This window comes from Pyrus communis, chromosome 12 (assembly GCF_041283825.1).
Source record: "Pyrus communis isolate YQ-2024b chromosome 12, ASM4128382v1, whole genome shotgun sequence".
Taxonomy (NCBI): Eukaryota; Viridiplantae; Streptophyta; class Magnoliopsida; order Rosales; family Rosaceae; genus Pyrus; species Pyrus communis.
The window spans coordinates 3,790,945-3,811,194 of NC_142576.1; the positions used below are offsets into that span (position 1 = coordinate 3,790,945).

General features: G+C 37.5%; 3 protein-coding genes and 2 long non-coding RNA genes across 6 annotated transcripts; 3 read left to right on the forward strand and 2 right to left on the reverse strand.

Annotated features, from left to right (window-relative positions):
• On the forward strand, nt 1–685 carry LOC137745506 (uncharacterized). The gene has a single exon (XM_068485469.2). It carries the CDS (start codon nt 1–3, stop codon nt 643–645), a length of 645 nt encoding a protein of 214 aa, XP_068341570.2. The 3' UTR covers nt 646–685.
• A 6,537-nt stretch (nt 686–7,222) lies between these two features.
• Nucleotides 7,223–9,028, reverse strand: LOC148692194 (uncharacterized). The gene is made up of 4 exons (XR_015954456.1): nt 8,846–9,028; nt 8,493–8,692; nt 7,573–7,631; nt 7,223–7,477 (listed from the first exon to the last, which is right to left on the reverse strand). It is a non-coding gene; the product is annotated as an uncharacterized LOC148692194 (long non-coding RNA).
• Nucleotides 9,029–9,927: 899 nt separating this feature from the next.
• On the reverse strand, nt 9,928–11,745 carry LOC148692195 (uncharacterized). The gene is made up of 4 exons (XR_015954455.1): nt 11,551–11,745; nt 11,198–11,397; nt 10,278–10,336; nt 9,928–10,182 (listed from the first exon to the last, which is right to left on the reverse strand). It is a non-coding gene; the product is annotated as an uncharacterized LOC148692195 (long non-coding RNA).
• Nucleotides 11,746–12,050: 305 nt separating this feature from the next.
• Nucleotides 12,051–14,586, forward strand: LOC137746277 (uncharacterized). Of its 2 annotated transcripts, none has more exons than XM_068486351.2 (4): nt 12,051–12,186; nt 12,618–13,475; nt 14,150–14,250; nt 14,360–14,586. In XM_068486351.2, the coding sequence occupies exons 2-3, from the start codon at nt 12,941–12,943 to the stop codon at nt 14,170–14,172; spliced, it is 558 nt and encodes a 185-aa protein (XP_068342452.2). In that variant the 5' UTR covers nt 12,051–12,186; nt 12,618–12,940; the 3' UTR covers nt 14,173–14,250; nt 14,360–14,586. The 2 variants fall into 2 exon arrangements, with proteins under 2 accessions (XP_068342452.2, XP_088538178.1); XM_088682052.1 differs by lacking the exon at nt 12,051–12,186 and adding an exon at nt 12,210–12,419.
• Nucleotides 14,587–15,184: 598 nt separating this feature from the next.
• Nucleotides 15,185–20,036, forward strand: LOC137745362 (importin subunit alpha-4). The gene is made up of 11 exons (XM_088681302.1): nt 15,185–15,570; nt 16,298–16,394; nt 16,484–16,575; nt 16,663–16,794; nt 17,194–17,379; nt 17,546–17,709; nt 17,841–17,919; nt 18,081–18,209; nt 19,082–19,209; nt 19,330–19,740; nt 19,807–20,036. The coding sequence occupies exons 1-10, from the start codon at nt 15,352–15,354 to the stop codon at nt 19,706–19,708; spliced, it is 1,605 nt and encodes a 534-aa protein (XP_088537428.1). The 5' UTR covers nt 15,185–15,351; the 3' UTR covers nt 19,709–19,740; nt 19,807–20,036.
• Nucleotides 20,037–20,250: the final 214 nt, after the last annotated feature.

Consider the following 20,250-nt stretch of genomic DNA (forward strand, 5'->3'; position numbering starts at 1 on the left):
ATGATACCTTACCATTTCCTGGAGAAGATGGGTAATTATGAAGTTACAGTTCATGGTGTCAAAGTCAAGGTAAGTGTTGTCACGGATGTTCGTTTGATCGCTGGAAAAATATCAGAGCTGATGAGTTTCATGGAAACATGTCGCGTTATGGGACTTGATTTTAAGGTTGATCAATATAACCGAGACGTCTACCAGTTGCTTCTTTGTGCTGGAAATCACTGCTTGATTATCCCAGCGATTTTTAATGATGGTAAACCCTTGCATTATTGTAAAGAACTCATGCTACTTCTCTCTGATGACACCATCTGTTTTGTAGGTGTAGCAATGAGATCAAAGGTGAAGCTTTATAGTAGGAACTTTTTTATATGCAAGGCAGGGGTAGAGTTGGGTCATTTGGTAGCTAGGGTTTTGAAGAAGCCCAATCTTGAAATGTGCAGTCAGGTGGTAGTATTGGGAGGTGAAGTTGGCTTGGATATTAAGCCACCGACACCACTAGGGGCAGAGGGGAGTGGTGCTGGGGCTTCTAGCTCTCGGGAACCTAGTTGGAGTGGCAAAGTAGTTTTTTCCGAGGAGGAGGTCAAGTATGCAATTCATGATGTTTATGCTTCCTTTCTTATTGGGAACAAGCTCTTGGGAATGCTTTAAACATTCTACTTCTACTTCTTCACCACAATGCATATGTTAAAGTATAGGGATTTTGTTTTACTGTGTTTATGCTTTGATGAACGATTTCTCATGAGTTAAATTTAGTTCAATCATGTTCTTTTTTTCTTTTTTTCTTTTTTTCAAAAGGAGAAAGATTAGGCGAGATTAGCTTTTCAGCAATGATCGCGTAAAAGGCACCAATCCTCTCCCGAAAGTTCTTCGTTTTTGTTTCTTGTTTGGTTAGTGATTATAGCACGGCACTTTTTTTTTAGCCTCATGCACTTCTTGTGAGAGGATCGTGTGAAACCTTGGAATGTAAATCTGAATTTCTTTAATTTTTTTTTTGCCAAAATCTGGAATGGATTTTCATTAATTGCTTTACTAACAATTGTCCCCTTTCTGATGATAAATATTTGAAAATAATATTGAGGCTAATATTGTTCTGATGTTATCAAGGATATAGTTTAATTAGAATTCAGTCACAATTGTTAGACATAGCAGTTCATCTGTAGTACACTTGACTTCAAACTTGTTGTTAGAAATTTTGAGTAGAAATTTATTTGTCCCACATTGGCCATTTCCAAAAGGTTTCCTTACTTTATAAGACTTTGTCATTTATAGAAAGTGATTGAGTGATAGACCTTGGAGACTAAAATTGGGCTCACCCTTGGGGTTGGACTTTGGGGTAATTAATTAGTTAATAATTAATTATCAAAAGATGGGCCTTGGGTGATATATATATATATATATATATATATATATATATATATATATATATATATATATATATATAATTAATATATGCTTTAGTAAGAGTGTTAAAGTATTTGAAAAATACACTTAACTACGGATTACACTACACCAAGTATACACCTGTTGTAGAAGGCTTCAATGATGCCAATTGGATTTCTGACACTACATAATCCAAGTCAACAAGTGGATATGTTTTCACCTTGGGAGGTGCAGCAATATCTTGGAAATCCTCTAAACAGAAATGTATAGCTCGTTCCACCATGGAATCCGAGTTTATAACTTTAGACTTGGCTGGCGACGAAGCCAAGTGGCTCAAATATTTTTTGGAGGATATTCCAGTGTGGCCAAAGCCTGTAACTGCTATATGTATACATTGTGACAGTATGGCCACACAATCAAAGGCCAAAAGTCATGTATATAATGGAAAGTCGCGACACGTCAGGCGTCGGCATAATACTCTCAAGAAATTGCTCTCCAATTTAATAATATCCATTGATTATGTAAAGTCAAAGGAAAATATAGCTGATCATTTGACAAAAGGCCTACCAAGAGAGCAAATATTATTTACATCGAGAGGAATGGGTCTCAAGCCAATTCAATGAATCGAACTAGACGGAAACCTAACCTAGCTGATTGAAGATCCTATGGTCTAGGTTCAATAGGCAAACTAGTTGAGTTTGATTCAAATGTTGAACACACAACTTACCCATTCCTATGATAAAATGTATGTTGTCTGTTGAGTTTGAAAGGTTATGTTTTATACATTTAATGACATTAATATCTTGTTATCAAGAGGAATATGGCAGACTATTCTTAATGAATGTCACCTATATAGGAGTAAATGGGGCCGCATTTATGAGAATTGAAATGGCTAAATTCTCTAAAGCTCCTATGAAATCCGAGATCTGTTCAGGGCCAAAATGAACACAACCGTATGAATTGACGTGTGGGAGACGTGATTTGTGTGTAGCATATTGTCTCGGTTTACTACTGCGGTGAACAATTCAAGATCTTCCACATCTATTAGTGTCACCAAGTAAACCCGATATGTTTTCACTAGGGTAAGTTCAAGTCCAAAAGACACTTCACCCGATGCATATCATGTCTATTATCTCTCAGTTTTAGGCAGCCTAATCATACATTTGCATTCAAATGTGGGGTTATTGTTGGAGTTTGAATGAAATTTCAACTCAAATGTGGGGTATTGTTGGAAATTTTGAGTAGAAATTTCTTTGTCCCACATTGGTCATTCCCAAAAGGTTTCCTCACTTTATAAGGCTTTATCTCTTATAGAAAGTGATTGGAGTGATAGGCATTGGAGACTAAAATTGAGCTCACCCTTGAGGTTGGGCTTTGGGGTGTACTAATTAATTAATAATTAATAATTAATATATATATATATATATAATTTTTATATATATTTAATATATAATTAATTATCAAAAGATGGGCCTTGAGCCTTAGGGCTATGAGAATTAAATTCTTTAATTAATTATTTTTAATTAATTTTGAATTTAAATTATTTTTGAACAGACTCATCTTTTCAGATGAAGTCTGAAGCCAATGAAAAAACTCAGAGAGCACAACACCCCTATGAGAAGATGTCTCCCAATAGATGCATCGCTTCCTCATACCTGTTGCAAACAGGCAAATCATATTATATATACATCCATCTGCATGACATTTAAAACATAGAAAATCAACATTCTTCTTCTACAATCATAAACATCATTTCTGAGAGAACCACACAGAAATTCGCCAGAAGTCAATTTTTCCGGTGCTGAAATTCCCGACTTAGATCGTTGAATCCTGGTGAGGCAGACGTCCGTAGAACTACAAGCACTAAGTAGAGACGAAATTTCTGTTTCAAAGACATTGCGGTACGTAAGCCTCGATCTTCAAATTTTCTGTTTAATATTATTTCATTGTTCATACTCTGTTCAATATTAATTATTTATTAGCATATACAAGTTTATCACAAATTGTTGACAAATATCCAACACTTGTATACATAACTTTTTGTTCATCAAGTTCCACCTGCACAAGGACTCAATATCCATCCAATAGGGCAAAGGTCCAAAGGCACGCACCACATTCAACAAGGGGATCCTCCGTTTTTCTTGAGAATGACTTATATAGCATGAGTACACAGACACTGTAGTATTTTGTGCCAATAAAATAAAGATATGTAAGTTTCTGTTCTCATGCCCTTATTTCTTTGGCATGAGACACCACGTAACAGTATACTCGTGTCATGTAAGTTGTTCTTGTTTTTCTTATATAAGCGGTTGTGAAGTTCAATTCGAAATCTCGAGTAAGAAGATATATGATCTTAATCCACAGAGTTACAATAAGACATCAAATTGAAGTTTTTGTTTTGAATAGGAAATTATACCTACAAAAAGGACAAGAGTACCACTGTCTTCTTATCAGTTAAAACATGTACATGCTCAAGTCCTGCTGCTTACCTATATATTCACTTCAAGAAAAAATCATTTACTCTAAATTTTTCCTCTTATATTTCTTGATATTTGGAGCGCAATGTAACCTTTCTGAAGACCCAACAATAACGCTACCCTTATCAGAATCATGGACTTGCACTGATCTCTTATCAATTGATAATATTTTCAGCATGTTTCCTTATCAGTTCCTGCAAAAATCGGGTAACTATGAAGTTGAAGTTCCTGATGTTAAAGTGAAAGTATGTGGTTTATGGTGCCTGTTTGACTGCTGAAAAACTATAAGAACTATGAGGTCTTCTGAAATCCGAAAGTTCTGTTATGGGACTCTACATAATTAAGACCGGATCTCCGGTATGCTCGAATAGTGCTGATTTGTGCAGGAAGTCGTTGCTTGATCATACCAGTGCAGCTTTATGAAGCACAAATGCGTATTGGTCAGCTTGATTGGGTTGGTGTTGGTAAACGTCGATCACAAGAACTTGAACAGCTTCTTGTAAGAAGTAATCTGAAAATCAACAAGTTACTAGGATCACAGATATAACAAATATAATTACAATGAACCAATCAAACAATTAAAGGGAAATAAACTTATCTTCGAAAGCGGAGGAAGAAGAAGCCATGACTGTTAGGGTTTCAAGGAGGAACTTCTACACTCTAGCAGCCAAGAGTCCTTATGCACAGAAATAGGGTTTTGCACTAGAATAGGATAATGCTGTGAGTGCAGGGACCTCTTAATATATAGACTCTCATCCCTTTAATCCGGCCTATTAACTGATTAAAGGGACATTCCAAGTCAATTAGGATTTCATTATAGTCCTAAATGGTAACGAATTCTTTGTCAACTAATTAAGGTTTTTATAATTAATTGCACTAAATAAGGACTCCTAAACCTAACCAAATAAGGCTCCATAATTTTCTCAACTATTAAGTCGGATTGACCAAGTTACCTATATGTCCAAAAACAGTGAGCACATATTCTTTGACACTCACAACTTACACTTCTCGCTAATGACACTATGCTTTGTAGATACAGGAGAACTTTAAGGATACGATTTTTTTCTTTCATTAAGCTTTAATATAAGACTTGACAACGTCAATACTCTTTTAAGTGGTAGAACATGTGTTGACATTGTAACAAAGAGACACGGAATGAGACAGCCATTTGGGAACAGCAGACCCGCGGCCCAATTATAAAGCCCTTGCCCTTGCACGCCGACAACTGGTTCAGCGAAAGGAACTTAATGTTGGAGTCTGGGCCTGTGCACATCAAAGTTGACTTTCCAGTGCCCCGTATATTCACATCAAAGGACTTGTGGCCTGGATTCATATTATCAATGTGTTCAACTAAATCCATCAATTCGTCTAGGTACCACGCTGTTATCCAATTAAATTCACCAAACTCGGCCTATATATGAATATCTTCGTGCATTTGCTTCCTCGTTAGTTTTCCTCTTGGAGTTTTTTTACGTCTGCTCAGGAATATTATACATATCTTAACATGATACCTTACCAGTTCCTGTCAAAGATGGGTAATTATGAAGTTACAGTTCATGGTTACAAAGTTGAGGTAAGTGTAGTCACTGATGTTCGTTTGATCGCCGGAAAGATATCAGAGCTGATGACTTTTCTGGAAACACGTCGCGTCATGGGTCTTGATTTTAAGTTTGATCTATATAACGAGACGTCGAACAGTTGCTTCTTTGTGCTGGAAATCGCTGCTTGGTTATCCCAGCGATTAACAGTGACGGTTGCTCGGCTCCTTACGTTATTGTAAAGAACTCTGGCAACTTCTCTCTGATAGCACTATCTGTTTTGTAGGTGTATCAGAGTACAAACTTCAGCGTTTTAATAGGCATTCTCTTGTTTGTAAGGTAGGGGTAGGGGTAGGATTCGGTCATTTGGCAGCTAGGGTTTTGAAGAAACCTAAACTCGCCTGGTGCTGTAAGGTCGAAGAGTTGGGACTTGAAGTTGGTCTGGATATTAAGCCACCCGCTAGGAACCTCATTGGAGTGGCAAAGTAGTTTTCTCAGAGGAGGCGATCAAGCATGCAGTTCATGATGTTATTGTTTATGCTACTTGTCTTATTGGTGACAAGCTCTTGGGAATGCTTTAATATGTGCTTACGGCCGGATGGATTTTATGTTTGATCCTTTTAATTTTCTTAATTTGATGAATAATCTTGGTTACATTTGTGGATCGAGATTTTTACACTTGACTTTTTAGTTTCAAATTCTCTACTTTTTAAACCTGTTTGTCTTTTGAAAGGTTAGTTCTTAAAAGTGGTAAGAGGAGTGTCAAATTCTCTTGCTCAAAACTATCCACATTCCTTCTTAAAACTTGTTTATTTTAATTCACTTTTGTTCTTTTCATTTTCAATGATCATCTCTATGAAAAGTAACATCAATAACTTTTTAATACAAACGATAATGATAGGTATACAAGTCATCTTGTTTTAAGAATAACTTTGCTAAGTACATGCTAAAAGGAATATCTCAAAAGTAAGAATCTTTTACAGATTCCAGTTTAACGTCCATTCTAGTATCAACATTATAAAATATTATATCAAAAATATAAGATGAGCTGGGAATTCATGAAGAATCTCACTTTGAGATATTTTCCTCAGCTTTTATCTAGCTACAAAATCCTTCAATTAACATCAATAACCTACTATAGATAACGGTAAAAAATCATTTCTCATTGACTTTTGTACCAAAAAGAACAACAAAAATGAAAGAATCTGGCCAAAAATAGAAACAGATACGGCGTGTCGTCTATAAGGTAGCGTTTGGTACGCAGACGGGACGGGACGGGACGGGACGGGACAGAACGGGACGGGACGGAACAGATGTTCTGTGTTATGTTTGGTACGCGCAGGACGGAACAAGACGGTTGTTATGTCCTGCGTTTGGTAGCACATGGACGGAACGGAACCAAAAGATTAAAATGACTAAAATACCCATGTTCCGCTGTTGTTTGGTACAATTTTATGGGCGGAACGGGACATGACTCTTTTTTTTTTTTTTTTTTTTTTTTTTAAGTTGTTCAAATTTGAACACTATTATCCATTATTTGTTTTTCTTGGTCCAAATTTTAATAGGTATATATTGTGTTTCACATGCAAACCCCTTTAAAATTTGTAATTTTTCCCGTTTTCTACACCTCCATTCGAATTTTCACCACAAACCCATCAAATTTTATTGTGCAAATTGCAAAACCCACACCCCAATTCAATTTTTAGTCCCTAATTTTGGTCCTTTCAATTGTGGGTTGTTGTTTAAGGAGTTTAGGTTCTACAAACATTAGGGTTTAAACATTTAGAACTTAAACAAAGAAAATGAAATATGCATAACTTAAACATGAAATTTCCGAAATCAAACATTCGTCCTGACTTAAAAAACAAATAATGTCTTGCTAAAGTAATAATGAAAACACTTAGAAGTTGATAAAGTTCCCCATACTAAAACCACAAATACTAAAACCTCAAAGGCTCTCCATAAACACTTTAATGAAATCTGGCTTCTGTGAGTCATCCAAGGTGGTCCAAATACCCATCAGATCGGTATCTTTCACTAACTTCATTGAAATTCCAAAAATCTGAAAGGGACAGTTTCCCGAATCTGGAATACAAAATGAATCAGACACGCACAATAACGATCCAACAAAAAAAAAAAAAGATCCAAACCATATAAGTTGATAAACATGCAAAACTCACAGATAAATAACGATCTTGGGCTGATTTAGAATCACGATTCGTAATATTAGTCTTCAGACCTGTAAGCGACCAACAATCTGTCAGAGCAATACCATTTTGTTTTTCCAATAATCCACATGAGATCAAACCCAAACATGTCAAAAAAATTTGTGCCTTTCAACACAGTCAACACATGGATTAGTCCATGGAATTAAGATAATATTGTCACAGAAATGAGCCTAACATAGAATGAGGACAAAAAATATTTCAATCAGAAATTAATTTCTTGATAGTTTCAAGACAGGAAATGAACAATGGTAGGATTTTAACAATCACCTACAAGGGCACCAGTCACCAATTCTAATTCTATATGCTAATCAATGCTTTTTAGTGGTCGATCCTTCAATATCCTCACAACAAATATCAGCTTGTCCACAAAGTAAGTCTCAGATTAAACTTCAAGGGCTTTCCTAAACAGCATAATTTGGACATCCCTAAAAGCATAATCTGACATCCGCAAAAGCATCCCTCACAATCCCTAACTACTTTCATGTCACCCAATCAATATATCTTTTCCTCCTGCTAATATTAACTGTTAAGCATAACCAATCTTAGCCCAGTCCTTTGGAAAATTGAAATGTAATTTCCATTGTTTGGTCAACGATGAGAAAGTGGCTGGAGGTCTGGGTAAAGGCTAAACAATTCATAAGTTTCTTCTGTCAAATAACTGCAAATCCAATAGATGCAAAGAAGATGAAGGGCGAAAGTCCTACTTAGTACTTACTTATGGAAGACTCTACTGGAATCCCTATAAAGATCGCTGCCAGCCTCTACAACAGGAACTAACAATCATATGAAGCTTTTTTCTGAAACATGCATATTCAACTACATGTGCCTTTGTACAGAGAAAACCATATCTATATGATTAACTAAAACCTCACCAGAATCCTTATCAGATTGCGAGTCACTATCCTTGTCACTCCGTCCAGTTGAACGACTTTCCCACCTTCCATGGATTGGCCGTGAATAACCAGCTACATCCCCTCTAGTAGGTGGAGATGGACCATACTCGTTTCGCCTGAAACTATGAGCTGACAAACCACTAGTTCTCTGTCGATCTTTGAAAGCATCCTCGAATTCACTGATTTGAAAAGGGAAACAAAAAGGAAAATATCAAACATAATGAACAAGGCCTAACATGGTAGATGAGTAAAAACAACCATCTAAATCGAACTACCTTCTGCGACAGAAGCTATAAATACAACAATCAGACCATTCAAAATAGGAATCTAACCTTAATATTGACTGGTCGAAGTTTTGTCCTTACAAGAAAAGAGTCCAAGTTCACAGAGCTGCTACACGGAAGAGGACGAGGAGGAAGGTTGCGAAGGGGACGAGGAGGAAGGTTGCGAGGCTGCACAGAAGAAGATGAGCAGGAAGGTTGCGAAGGGGAAAGGGATGAAGATGAGAAGGAAGGTTGCAAAGGGGAAAGGGATGCAGAGGTGAAGAGAAACGGCTGAGAAGAAGAGATTTTGTTTTTAGGGTTTGTTAACTGATTTTGAAGTTGTAAATTTTGAAAAAGACCAAGGGCATTTTTGTCTAAAAATATTGGAAATTTCTGTCCCACAGGCGTGGAACAACCCGTTCCAGGGTAGGGGTGTGGAACAAAAAATCATCCAAAATCTGTTCCGTGGAACAGCGCGTTCCACTCATTTTAGGCGCACCAAACGCGGGACGGAACGCCTCGTCCTACTCTGTTCCGTCCCGTCCCGCGTACCAAACGCGACCTAAGGTAGCGTTTGGTACGCAGACGGGACGGGACGGGACGGGACGGGACAGAACGGGACGGGACGGAACAGATGTTCTGTGTTATGTTTGGTACGCGCAGGACGGAACAAGACGGTTGTTATGTCCTGCGTTTGGTAGCACATGGACGGAACGGAACCAAAAGATTAAAATGACTAAAATACCCATGTTCCGCTGTTGTTTGGTACAATTTTATGGGCGGAACGGGACATGACTCTTTTTTTTTTTTTTTTTTTTTTTTTTAAGTTGTTCAAATTTGAACACTATTATCCATTATTTGTTTTTCTTGGTCCAAATTTTAATAGGTATATATTGTGTTTCACATGCAAACCCCTTTAAAATTTGTAATTTTTCCCGTTTTCTACACCTCCATTCGAATTTTCACCACAAACCCATCAAATTTTATTGTGCAAATTGCAAAACCCACACCCCAATTCAATTTTTAGTCCCTAATTTTGGTCCTTTCAATTGTGGGTTGTTGTTTAAGGAGTTTAGGTTCTACAAACATTAGGGTTTAAACATTTAGAACTTAAACAAAGAAAATGAAATATGCATAACTTAAACATGAAATTTCCGAAATCAAACATTCGTCCTGACTTAAAAAACAAATAATGTCTTGCTAAAGTAATAATGAAAACACTTAGAAGTTGATAAAGTTCCCCATACTAAAACCACAAATACTAAAACCTCAAAGGCTCTCCATAAACACTTTAATGAAATCTGGCTTCTGTGAGTCATCCAAGGTGGTCCAAATACCCATCAGATCGGTATCTTTCACTAACTTCATTGAAATTCCAAAAATCTGAAAGGGACAGTTTCCCGAATCTGGAATACAAAATGAATCAGACACGCACAATAACGATCCAACAAAAAAAAAAAAAGATCCAAACCATATAAGTTGATAAACATGCAAAACTCACAGATAAATAACGATCTTGGGCTGATTTAGAATCACGATTCGTAATATTAGTCTTCAGACCTGTAAGCGACCAACAATCTGTCAGAGCAATACCATTTTGTTTTTCCAATAATCCACATGAGATCAAACCCAAACATGTCAAAAAAATTTGTGCCTTTCAACACAGTCAACACATGGATTAGTCCATGGAATTAAGATAATATTGTCACAGAAATGAGCCTAACATAGAATGAGGACAAAAAATATTTCAATCAGAAATTAATTTCTTGATAGTTTCAAGACAGGAAATGAACAATGGTAGGATTTTAACAATCACCTACAAGGGCACCAGTCACCAATTCTAATTCTATATGCTAATCAATGCTTTTTAGTGGTCGATCCTTCAATATCCTCACAACAAATATCAGCTTGTCCACAAAGTAAGTCTCAGATTAAACTTCAAGGGCTTTCCTAAACAGCATAATTTGGACATCCCTAAAAGCATAATCTGACATCCGCAAAAGCATCCCTCACAATCCCTAACTACTTTCATGTCACCCAATCAATATATCTTTTCCTCCTGCTAATATTAACTGTTAAGCATAACCAATCTTAGCCCAGTCCTTTGGAAAATTGAAATGTAATTTCCATTGTTTGGTCAACGATGAGAAAGTGGCTGGAGGTCTGGGTAAAGGCTAAACAATTCATAAGTTTCTTCTGTCAAATAACTGCAAATCCAATAGATGCAAAGAAGATGAAGGGCGAAAGTCCTACTTAGTACTTACTTATGGAAGACTCTACTGGAATCCCTATAAAGATCGCTGCCAGCCTCTACAACAGGAACTAACAATCATATGAAGCTTTTTTCTGAAACATGCATATTCAACTACATGTGCCTTTGTACAGAGAAAACCATATCTATATGATTAACTAAAACCTCACCAGAATCCTTATCAGATTGCGAGTCACTATCCTTGTCACTCCGTCCAGTTGAACGACTTTCCCACCTTCCATGGATTGGCCGTGAATAACCAGCTACATCCCCTCTAGTAGGTGGAGATGGACCATACTCGTTTCGCCTGAAACTATGAGCTGACAAACCACTAGTTCTCTGTCGATCTTTGAAAGCATCCTCGAATTCACTGATTTGAAAAGGGAAACAAAAAGGAAAATATCAAACATAATGAACAAGGCCTAACATGGTAGATGAGTAAAAACAACCATCTAAATCGAACTACCTTCTGCGACAGAAGCTATAAATACAACAATCAGACCATTCAAAATAGGAATCTAACCTTAATATTGACTGGTCGAAGTTTTGTCCTTACAAGAAAAGAGTCCAAGTTCACAGAGCTGCTACACGGAAGAGGACGAGGAGGAAGGTTGCGAAGGGGACGAGGAGGAAGGTTGCGAGGCTGCACAGAAGAAGATGAGCAGGAAGGTTGCGAAGGGGAAAGGGATGAAGATGAGAAGGAAGGTTGCAAAGGGGAAAGGGATGCAGAGGTGAAGAGAAACGGCTGAGAAGAAGAGATTTTGTTTTTAGGGTTTGTTAACTGATTTTGAAGTTGTAAATTTTGAAAAAGACCAAGGGCATTTTTGTCTAAAAATATTGGAAATTTCTGTCCCACAGGCGTGGAACAACCCGTTCCAGGGTAGGGGTGTGGAACAAAAAATCATCCAAAATCTGTTCCGTGGAACAGCGCGTTCCACTCATTTTAGGCGCACCAAACGCGGGACGGAACGCCTCGTCCTACTCTGTTCCGTCCCGTCCCGCGTACCAAACGCGACCTAAGGGCACCGCGGTGGTCCTAGGACATCATTCCATATTAACCCCGAGTTTTGTTCTATATTTTCGAAATAGCCCCAATTAAGCTCTCAGCTGGCTGCCTGCCCGTCTCTCCTTCCTCCAGCCTTCGCTCTGCAGCCGCAAGGTACGTGCTTTCATACCATTAAGATTCCGATCATGCCTTTTCAAATCTGGGTTATGTTTGGTTCCCGAGAAAATGCTGAATAAAGGAAGAAATTAACAAGCTTTGGGAAAATTACAATCCGCATTGTCTTTCTCTTTACTTGGATTGAAATGGGGAATTGGGCAACCCAATCGAGAAGTGTAATATTATATGCGAGTTGGATTTTATGTTCCCTATCCTTACAATCAGAAAATGTGAGTTAAAATTGCATAAATTGCTTTTGTTTTCTTGCTTTTTCTCGGGTGCCAAACAAACCATGAAGGTTATAGGGTTATTGGAATATGATTGTTGTTTGTAAAACTGCATTTTTAATCGGATAAACATTTCGTAGTTATTCGACAGTTTTGTTGTGTTAATTTTTTGTATTTTTGGTATTTTGTGTTGAATGCCAGGATATGAGAACAAATGGGCACTTTTTTGAGGTTAGGTTGATGACACTGTTGTAAACCCTTTTCGCTGTTTGGGATAAGCTTTAGTTAGGGAAATTCAGAAGTAAATTTTATAGCTTTTATGTATGATTAGTTCGTAATGTAGGAAAAGACGGTTTCTTGCTTGAGATTAAGGGTTTGATGGCTATAAAGAGGTGTCATTGATCTTAGGAATGCCTTAGCGGACGTAGCTGAAAATATTGTATAGGTTGTTCTGTGTTTGAATCAAAGATTTATGGCTTTGAGGTGTTAGAGGCTAAGAGGGAAAGTCCAAAGTTAGGTATGTAATGGATGAACTAGGTTCTCGAGAAAGTGATCTGGATTTTGACTTGGAAAGTGGTGACACGGAAAGCTCCGATGAAGAAGAAGTACATGAAGAGTCAAGTTCAGATGGTAAACGTCCCAGGAAAACAATGGCTAGGGCAAGAAGTGGATACTTGTATGTTGACGGATCAATAGCAGCTAGTGATGAGCTAAGCACAAGCAAGAATGTTTCGAGTATTGGTGAGAATATGGATATGTTAGCTAGTAGCATGGGGAAAATGGCAGAAGGAGGAATGGAGAATAGAATGGGAGATAAACAGAAAAAGAAGATCCCTAAGAAGCATCCCAAGCCACCTCGGCCTCCTACAGGGCCATCATTACATGCAGCTGATATAGAATTGGTCAACGAAATTTCAAAGCGTGCGAGGTTGCGGCGTGCAAGGAGAGAAAGAATGAATGCATTGAAGAGAATGAAAGCTGATAAAACCTCGTCGTCAAAGATCAACTTTTTGGCAATGGTCGTAACCGCTATCTTCTTCCTTGTGATAATCTTTCAAGGTAATTCTTTCTCTGCTTGTGGTTACTACTTGCTTTGATTTTTTATGTTACTCTTCTTGGGCTGACATATTTCCATGACAATAAGGTCTAAATTTTGTACTTAAGCTGAGTCAATTCTGTTTAGATTTTGGCCATGGAATTTTTTTTCTATATCGTTTTTCATATATTTACCATTATCGATATACTTCTGTAACTTTTTCATCCACAGAAGGCCATAATTAGAATTTACTATAGTTTGGTCTTAACACTCTGTCAATATACTTCTGTAAATTTTTCTCAGCGATAACACTCACTTTTTCTTCACTAACATTTTCTCCTTATTTGGATGGTTTCAGAGCTACAAATCCCATTTTACTCATTTCATAATCTCTCTTCAGGTTCAATATTTTTTTGTTCAATTACGGAGGTTCTTGAAATGTCTAGTACTTTAACTGCAAAGTAATTTTCATCATTAGGATTCAATATACCACTTGAGAGTATTTTGTTCGTGAATTTCAGTGTGTCAAACGACATATTACAAAATATTATACCAGAAGTAGCAATGGCATCACCAATAGGGAGATAAGATGATAACCAACTACTCGTTGTTGAATCCGGTTTCTTTTTGTTTGTAATACATGCCTACAATTTAATAAGCATGACACAGTTTCACGTATGTTTATCGTTGACTTCAGGAATCTTGGGTTCTCGTGCATGAACTACGTTTTCATAAATCCCACAGTACAGACAACCCCATCTGCGAGTGCAACTCATAGGCTGGCTCTCTCTTTACAAGGTAAAAGTTCTTTTTCCTTTCCAACTTCTGATGTAGAATCTGAATACCGTCTTCAGCTTATTTTCATACCGTTCGATTTATCTGGGAAGATCCTTCGTTTTGCTTGCAGGCGGCGTAGTGCAAAGACAAGAAGAGGCATACGAAATCATCACAGCTACATTTATTTTCCTTAGTCATGGTCTCTGAGGTGTAACTGGCACTGGTTGTCTACATTCAATTTTCTTTTTCACCTACTCCAGTACATTGGGGTTGAGCAGATTCGGCTTTTATAAATTTTGTAAAACCTCGTGCACCGAAGTTTGCATTCCACTCTACTAATTTTATTGTTGAAAGATAGTCCGAAGTTTTGCTGCCCCTGCATCTTGCTCAATTGCACGTCTGCATCCTGCTCGATCGCAGGTTTCATCCCTTATACATACTTTCTCCGTCGATACAACATCCCTTCCTGATACCTTCTGCAACCGAGGTGCCCGTCTCTAACATAATTTATTCAAAAATAAAAATATAAGAGATTGACAAACAAAAACATTCTTGAACATGCCGTACTGGAACTGTATGGTGAGAGAACAATCCGCTATGAATGTGTGATGGGATACCTTTCATATCAAAACTAGATATCTTCTACCTATGGTTATTTTAAGCATAATGGGTCACACGTGAGGTTTGACGCCATACAATGGACAACAAGATTTTACATTTCTTTGTTATATTATAATTAACTGGTCGTTTAGCGTTTAGTATTACAGTCTTAGGTTCGATTCTCGTTAAAGAAGAATTTAAACTACATTATTACTAACTTATTGTAAGGTTTTAGTTCACTCCCTGTTTTCTTAAGATATATAATATCGTCTGTTTGAGGAAAAAAAAAAAAAAAAAAAAAGCTTGGACTGGTGATTCCGTACACGCGTCGTATACGAATATAATAAGATGGGCCAAGCCTCAAACCCTCCTATTATATTCCCGCCTACTCACGCGCACTCTGATATCCGATTCCCTTGTTGCTTCGCTGTGGCCCTGTCCGAGTAATTTCATCGAACAATCGGCGGGCGCAATAACGCAGAAACCCAGAAGCGAAGCAAAACCCCACGAATCCGAAACGTAATGTCTCTGCGGCCGGGCACGAGGACCGATGTGCGGAAGAAATCGTACAAGACGGGGGTCGACGCGGAGGAAGCACGGCGGAGGAGGGAGGACAACTTGGTGGAGATCAGGAAGAATAAGCGGGAGGATAGTTTGCTCAAGAAAAGGAGGGAAGGATTGAGTCAGTCCCAGCAGCAGCTGCTTGATGGGTCCCAGTCCACCGTCGTTTTGGAGAAGAGGGTACTGCTTCGTATTTTTGCTGATTTTTGTTTGAAAGTTCTTAGCTTTAATTTTTGTTTTGTTCTTTTTGATTAGTGATTAGGGGATTTGAATTATGCTTTATTTGGAATTGTTGTGAGATTAGTTAGTTTATCTGCGTATGCTTGGTTGCTAAGAAAGTGAAAGGAATTGAAATGGGAATTACCGTTTAATAAGAAGTTGATTGTAAGGGTTAATCGATCTTTTTATGCGTATTTTGGATTTCGTTGGATTTTTTTTTCTGTTCTGCATGAGTAGAGAGAAACTGTGGGAAAGTGAAGGGAAGTGCTGAATTATTGAGCATTGTCCTCTCAATGCTTTTAAAGAATAGCACAACTAGTTTGGAAAGTGCTGAATGATACATGGTATCTGAAAGTCTTTTCAATTTGAGAAGGGCATGGCTCAAAACTCTACATAGTGTGTGGAATTCATTTGAATGAATGCGTTTGTTGAGAAGATAACTGGAAGCAGGAAGTTATCAGTTCATGCTCTCTATGTTGAAATAAACTTTTTACACTTACGGTTAAGGCATCGGACAATGTTCCTCTTTCTTTAGAGTAAGTTATATAGTTTGTTTCATTTTTGTTTTATGTCTGGGAAAAGGAGAATCTTGAATGAGATAAAGTTCACTCTTTACGTTTCCTCTTCTTGCTATTTGATCTTATATTAAAAGGTTTGGTCTTTAATTGATGTTTGTATTGTTTAACAGTTGGAAAGTATCCCGTCAATGGTGCAAGGAGTATGGTCTAACGATCCTGCACTGCAATTGGACGCTACTACTCAATTTAGGAAGTTATTATCAATCGGTATGATCGCAGATCAAATGCTTGAAGTTCATTTTCTTTCCAATATATGTAAAAGGTCTGTTTGAGGTTTGTTTTTCATTTTTGTGTAGAGCGCAGCCCTCCTATTGATGAGGTTATAAAAACTGGTGCTGTCCCTCGGTTTGTTGAGCTTCTTGGAAGACATGATTTGCCCCAACTGCAAGTATGGAAACTTTATTTCTTGTTTAAGTGAAATTATCCTTAAAAGGTGTAATCAAACACTGAGGTTGACTTACATCTTTATATGCAGTTTGAAGCCGCATGGGCTTTGACCAATGTTGCATCTGGAACATCAGAGCATACACGAGTCGTTATTGAGCATGGTGCGGTCCCCATGTTTGTGCAGCTTCTTAGCTCTGACAGTGATGATGTCAGAGAGCAGGTTCCTTCTCCTTACCTTTCACAAGTTTCATTGACCTGAGATTGAGAGCATTGCTAATTAGGCTTTTGCACTTTCTCAAATTTTTTGAGTCATGAATATTATTAATTTTCCAATCTTACTATATAAGTTAATAGCAAGGTTCAGAAATTTCATTGACTTGAGTGCGCTGTGGAAAATGTCTCTGGACTTTCTAAATAATTATGAGGCTTGCATATCTTGAAATATTTCCAATATCTATAAGTTTTATGAATTATCCTGCTCATTATTTTGGTATATTTTTTGTTAGGTTCTAATTTTTAATGATTCTATATTCATAGCTTCCCTTCCTTTTACTGTCAGATATTTGTACTTATTCAACTTTACTAGGTGACGATCCTTGATTTCTTGTTTCCTGAACAGGCAGTATGGGCTCTAGGCAATGTTGCTGGTGACTCACCAAATTGCAGGGATCTTGTTCTTGGACAAGGTGCACTGATGCCATTGCTAGCTCAATTAAATGAAAATTCAAAGTTATCCATGATGAGGAATGCTACTTGGACTCTATCTAACTTTTGTCGCGGAAAACCACCAACCCCATTTGATCAGGTTCGGACTCATTGAAGACCTCTTTTTTGTTAAAACTTTATAGATGCAGCAGTTGTCTGTGTTAAATGTCATCTGATATCCCTTCGTAGAATAATTTGGGTCGATGCCTTATCATAACTGTAATAAGTACCCTTTCTGCTTGGTTATCGGCATGTTCTCTTTACAGGTGAAGCCTGCCTTGCCATTTCTAAAACATCTCATTTACTTGAATGATGAAGAAGTCTTGACAGACGCTTGCTGGGCCCTATCCTATCTCTCTGATGGTTCAAATGACAAAATTCAAGCTGTGATTGACACAGGCGTATGCCCACGGCTTGTGGAGCTTTTGCTGTAAGTCTCTAAACCCTCTACAAACTATTCACATATGGCATTGGTCTTCAATGGTTTGATATACTGCAGAATTGTTCTTTGGCATATTCACCTTGGGTGGGTTTTTGTTTACTACAATTTTTTTATGGCAGTCATCCATCACCTACGGTTCTTATACCTGCTCTTCGGGCAGTGGGTAACATTGTTACTGGTGATGATGCCCAGACTCAGGTATTAACACTAATAGTTATATACCCTTTAGAGCCTAATATCATCTGAAATCTGTTCTTCTTGCTGAATGGGAGTCTTATTTAAAAAATTTATTTTCATATAATGCCTTAATTTTTCTTCACTTATATATAGCAACAAACTGACCCCTTAATATTTTCCAGTATGCTATTGACAACCAAGTTCTCAGTTGCCTCAATCAACTTCTCAAGCAAAATCACAAAAAGAGCATCAAGAAAGAAGCTTGTTGGACAATTTCAAATATCACAGCTGGAAATAAAGGTCAAATACAGGTATAAAGTTCTGCTTAATTACATTTTAGAGATGTGTAATGGAAATTAGGGATATGGATTTGATTACTTAGTTTAAATTGTATGCATCTAGTATTAAAAGATAAGCATGAAAAGAAAATTTTTACACTCTTTCTTCATGAACTGAAAAACAGTGCTTTTTAGCTTTCTTCAGGATTTGGGCCCGAACTAAGAGAAAATGAAAAATATATATTCTTGAGCATTCGAAGTTTATCATGTTCCAGACACTGCATTTAACACGTGGATTGCATTCATATAAATGCTAATACTTAGACAATATAGTTTGGGAAGTCATTCAAATCTTTTCGTTTACAAAGTACCAATCCAAAGTTTGATACGCAACATAAGTAATGCTTATCTCGTGCATTTTATCAATGCATGGCACCTACAAAATCCACTATACCAAAGTGTTCATGTTTTGGGTGGATGTCTGGTCTGGAGGTGCATAATCTTCTTTACAAGTAAGATGGTTGTGTGGCATTACTCTTTTATTTAGTGGTAGATAGGCTGGGGAGTTGTTAGGTAAGGTCCCCGCACTCTATTGAGTCTACATAACATAGCTAGTTGTAACAAGGAAAGAGATATATTTTTAATTAGTTATTTAGTAACACTTTTATTTTGCTTTGACGTATTTTGTTTCCTGCAAGTTATATCATTACATTGCAAAGAAAATGCTTATACTTCTTGATAAGTTTTGTGTGGCCACTGCAAATGTATATGTGTGTTTAATACCTTTTGATGCAAGGAAATTTACTTGATCCTGTAGCTTGGCTTATCTCAGGATTAATTTGATCCATGTGATTTTTCTTGATATCTCCCTTGCATTTTACTGTATATCGGTTACTATTTAACAGGCTGTGATAGACGCTGGTATCATCTTCCCACTTGTGCAACTTCTCCAACATGCAGAGTTTGACATAAAAAAGGAGGCTGCGTGGGCCATCTCAAATGCCACTTCTGGAGGATCTCATGAACAAATTCAGTAAGCTCTACCCTTACTACTGGAATATGTCTATTAGATTCATGTTTAAGCTCTACCCTTACTCCTGTTATATTTTTAATTTTTCCAATATTTTACAATCATGTTTAATGTTTCTTGCAGATTCTTGGTGACCCAAGGTTGTATTAAACCGCTATGCGATCTTCTCATTTGCCCAGATCCAAGGATTGTAACAGTGTGCCTTGAAGGCCTTGAGAACATTCTCAAGGTGGGTGAGGCTGACAAAAATATGGGAATGAATGGTGGGATCAATCTTTATGCACAAATCATCGATGAATGCGAGGGGTCGGATAAGATTGAGAATCTGCAGACACATGATAACCATGAAATTTACGAGAAGGCTGTCAAGCTCTTGGAGAGATATTGGACCGAGGAAGATGAGGAAGTCCAGGAGAATGGGAATGGAAATGGAAATCAACTAGGTTTTACTTTCGGAGCAAACCAGCCCAACCCTCCTCCGGGTGGCTTCAATTTCGGATGAACAAAATGTGGTTTAGGTTTCTAGCAGTGCAGGTTTTTCACCTCCATTTGATGAATTGCCAAACCTCATTCTGATTTTCCCTCACTGCCAAGAACCAGGGTTGTTGGTTCTGAACATAGGCCCGTCTATCGAATTTGATAGAAGTGCTACTGCTGCAAGCAGCTGCCCATTTTATTTTGCGGTTCCATACTTCCTAGTAAGGAAAATTGTCGCTCTTGTGTTTACGCGGAATTAGAACTAAAATTATGGCTTCTGCCTTATGTGTTTGTTTCTGTGTTGTTCATTACTTGTTAGAATCCTAAATTTATTGATCTTTGTTTTGTGTTTATTTTTTCCACCATTTTCAAGAGTTAAATGTAACGTGTTTGGGAAAGTCTAGAAAGCATTTGGGAATGTTTCAATACACCATCACCAATAGGAACTGATTTTCGTAAAAATCCGCTTCTCCCCATGTGCGCTCACCTTTGTTTATTTTTAGCTTTTGGATCAAATGAAGCAACGGAGAATCAGAGGACAAAATTAAAAAAACACGGGTATGTAGA

Coding starts and splice junctions, on each gene's coding strand:
- LOC137745506 (XM_068485469.2), top strand. CDS start 1: ATGATACCTTACCATTTCCTGGAGAAGATGGGTAATTATGAAGTTACA.
- LOC137746277 (XM_068486351.2), top strand. CDS start 12,941: ATGGATGAACTAGGTTCTCGAGAAAGTGATCTGGATTTTGACTTGGAA. Junction 13,476..14,149: donor CCTTGTGATAATCTTTCAAG/GTAATTCTTTCT, acceptor CGTTGACTTCAG/GAATCTTGGGTTCTCGTGCA.
- LOC137745362 (XM_088681302.1), top strand. CDS start 15,352: ATGTCTCTGCGGCCGGGCACGAGGACCGATGTGCGGAAGAAATCGTAC. Junction 16,795..17,193: donor GTGATGATGTCAGAGAGCAG/GTTCCTTCTCCT, acceptor TTTCCTGAACAG/GCAGTATGGGCTCTAGGCAA. Junction 17,380..17,545: donor CACCAACCCCATTTGATCAG/GTTCGGACTCAT, acceptor TTCTCTTTACAG/GTGAAGCCTGCCTTGCCATT.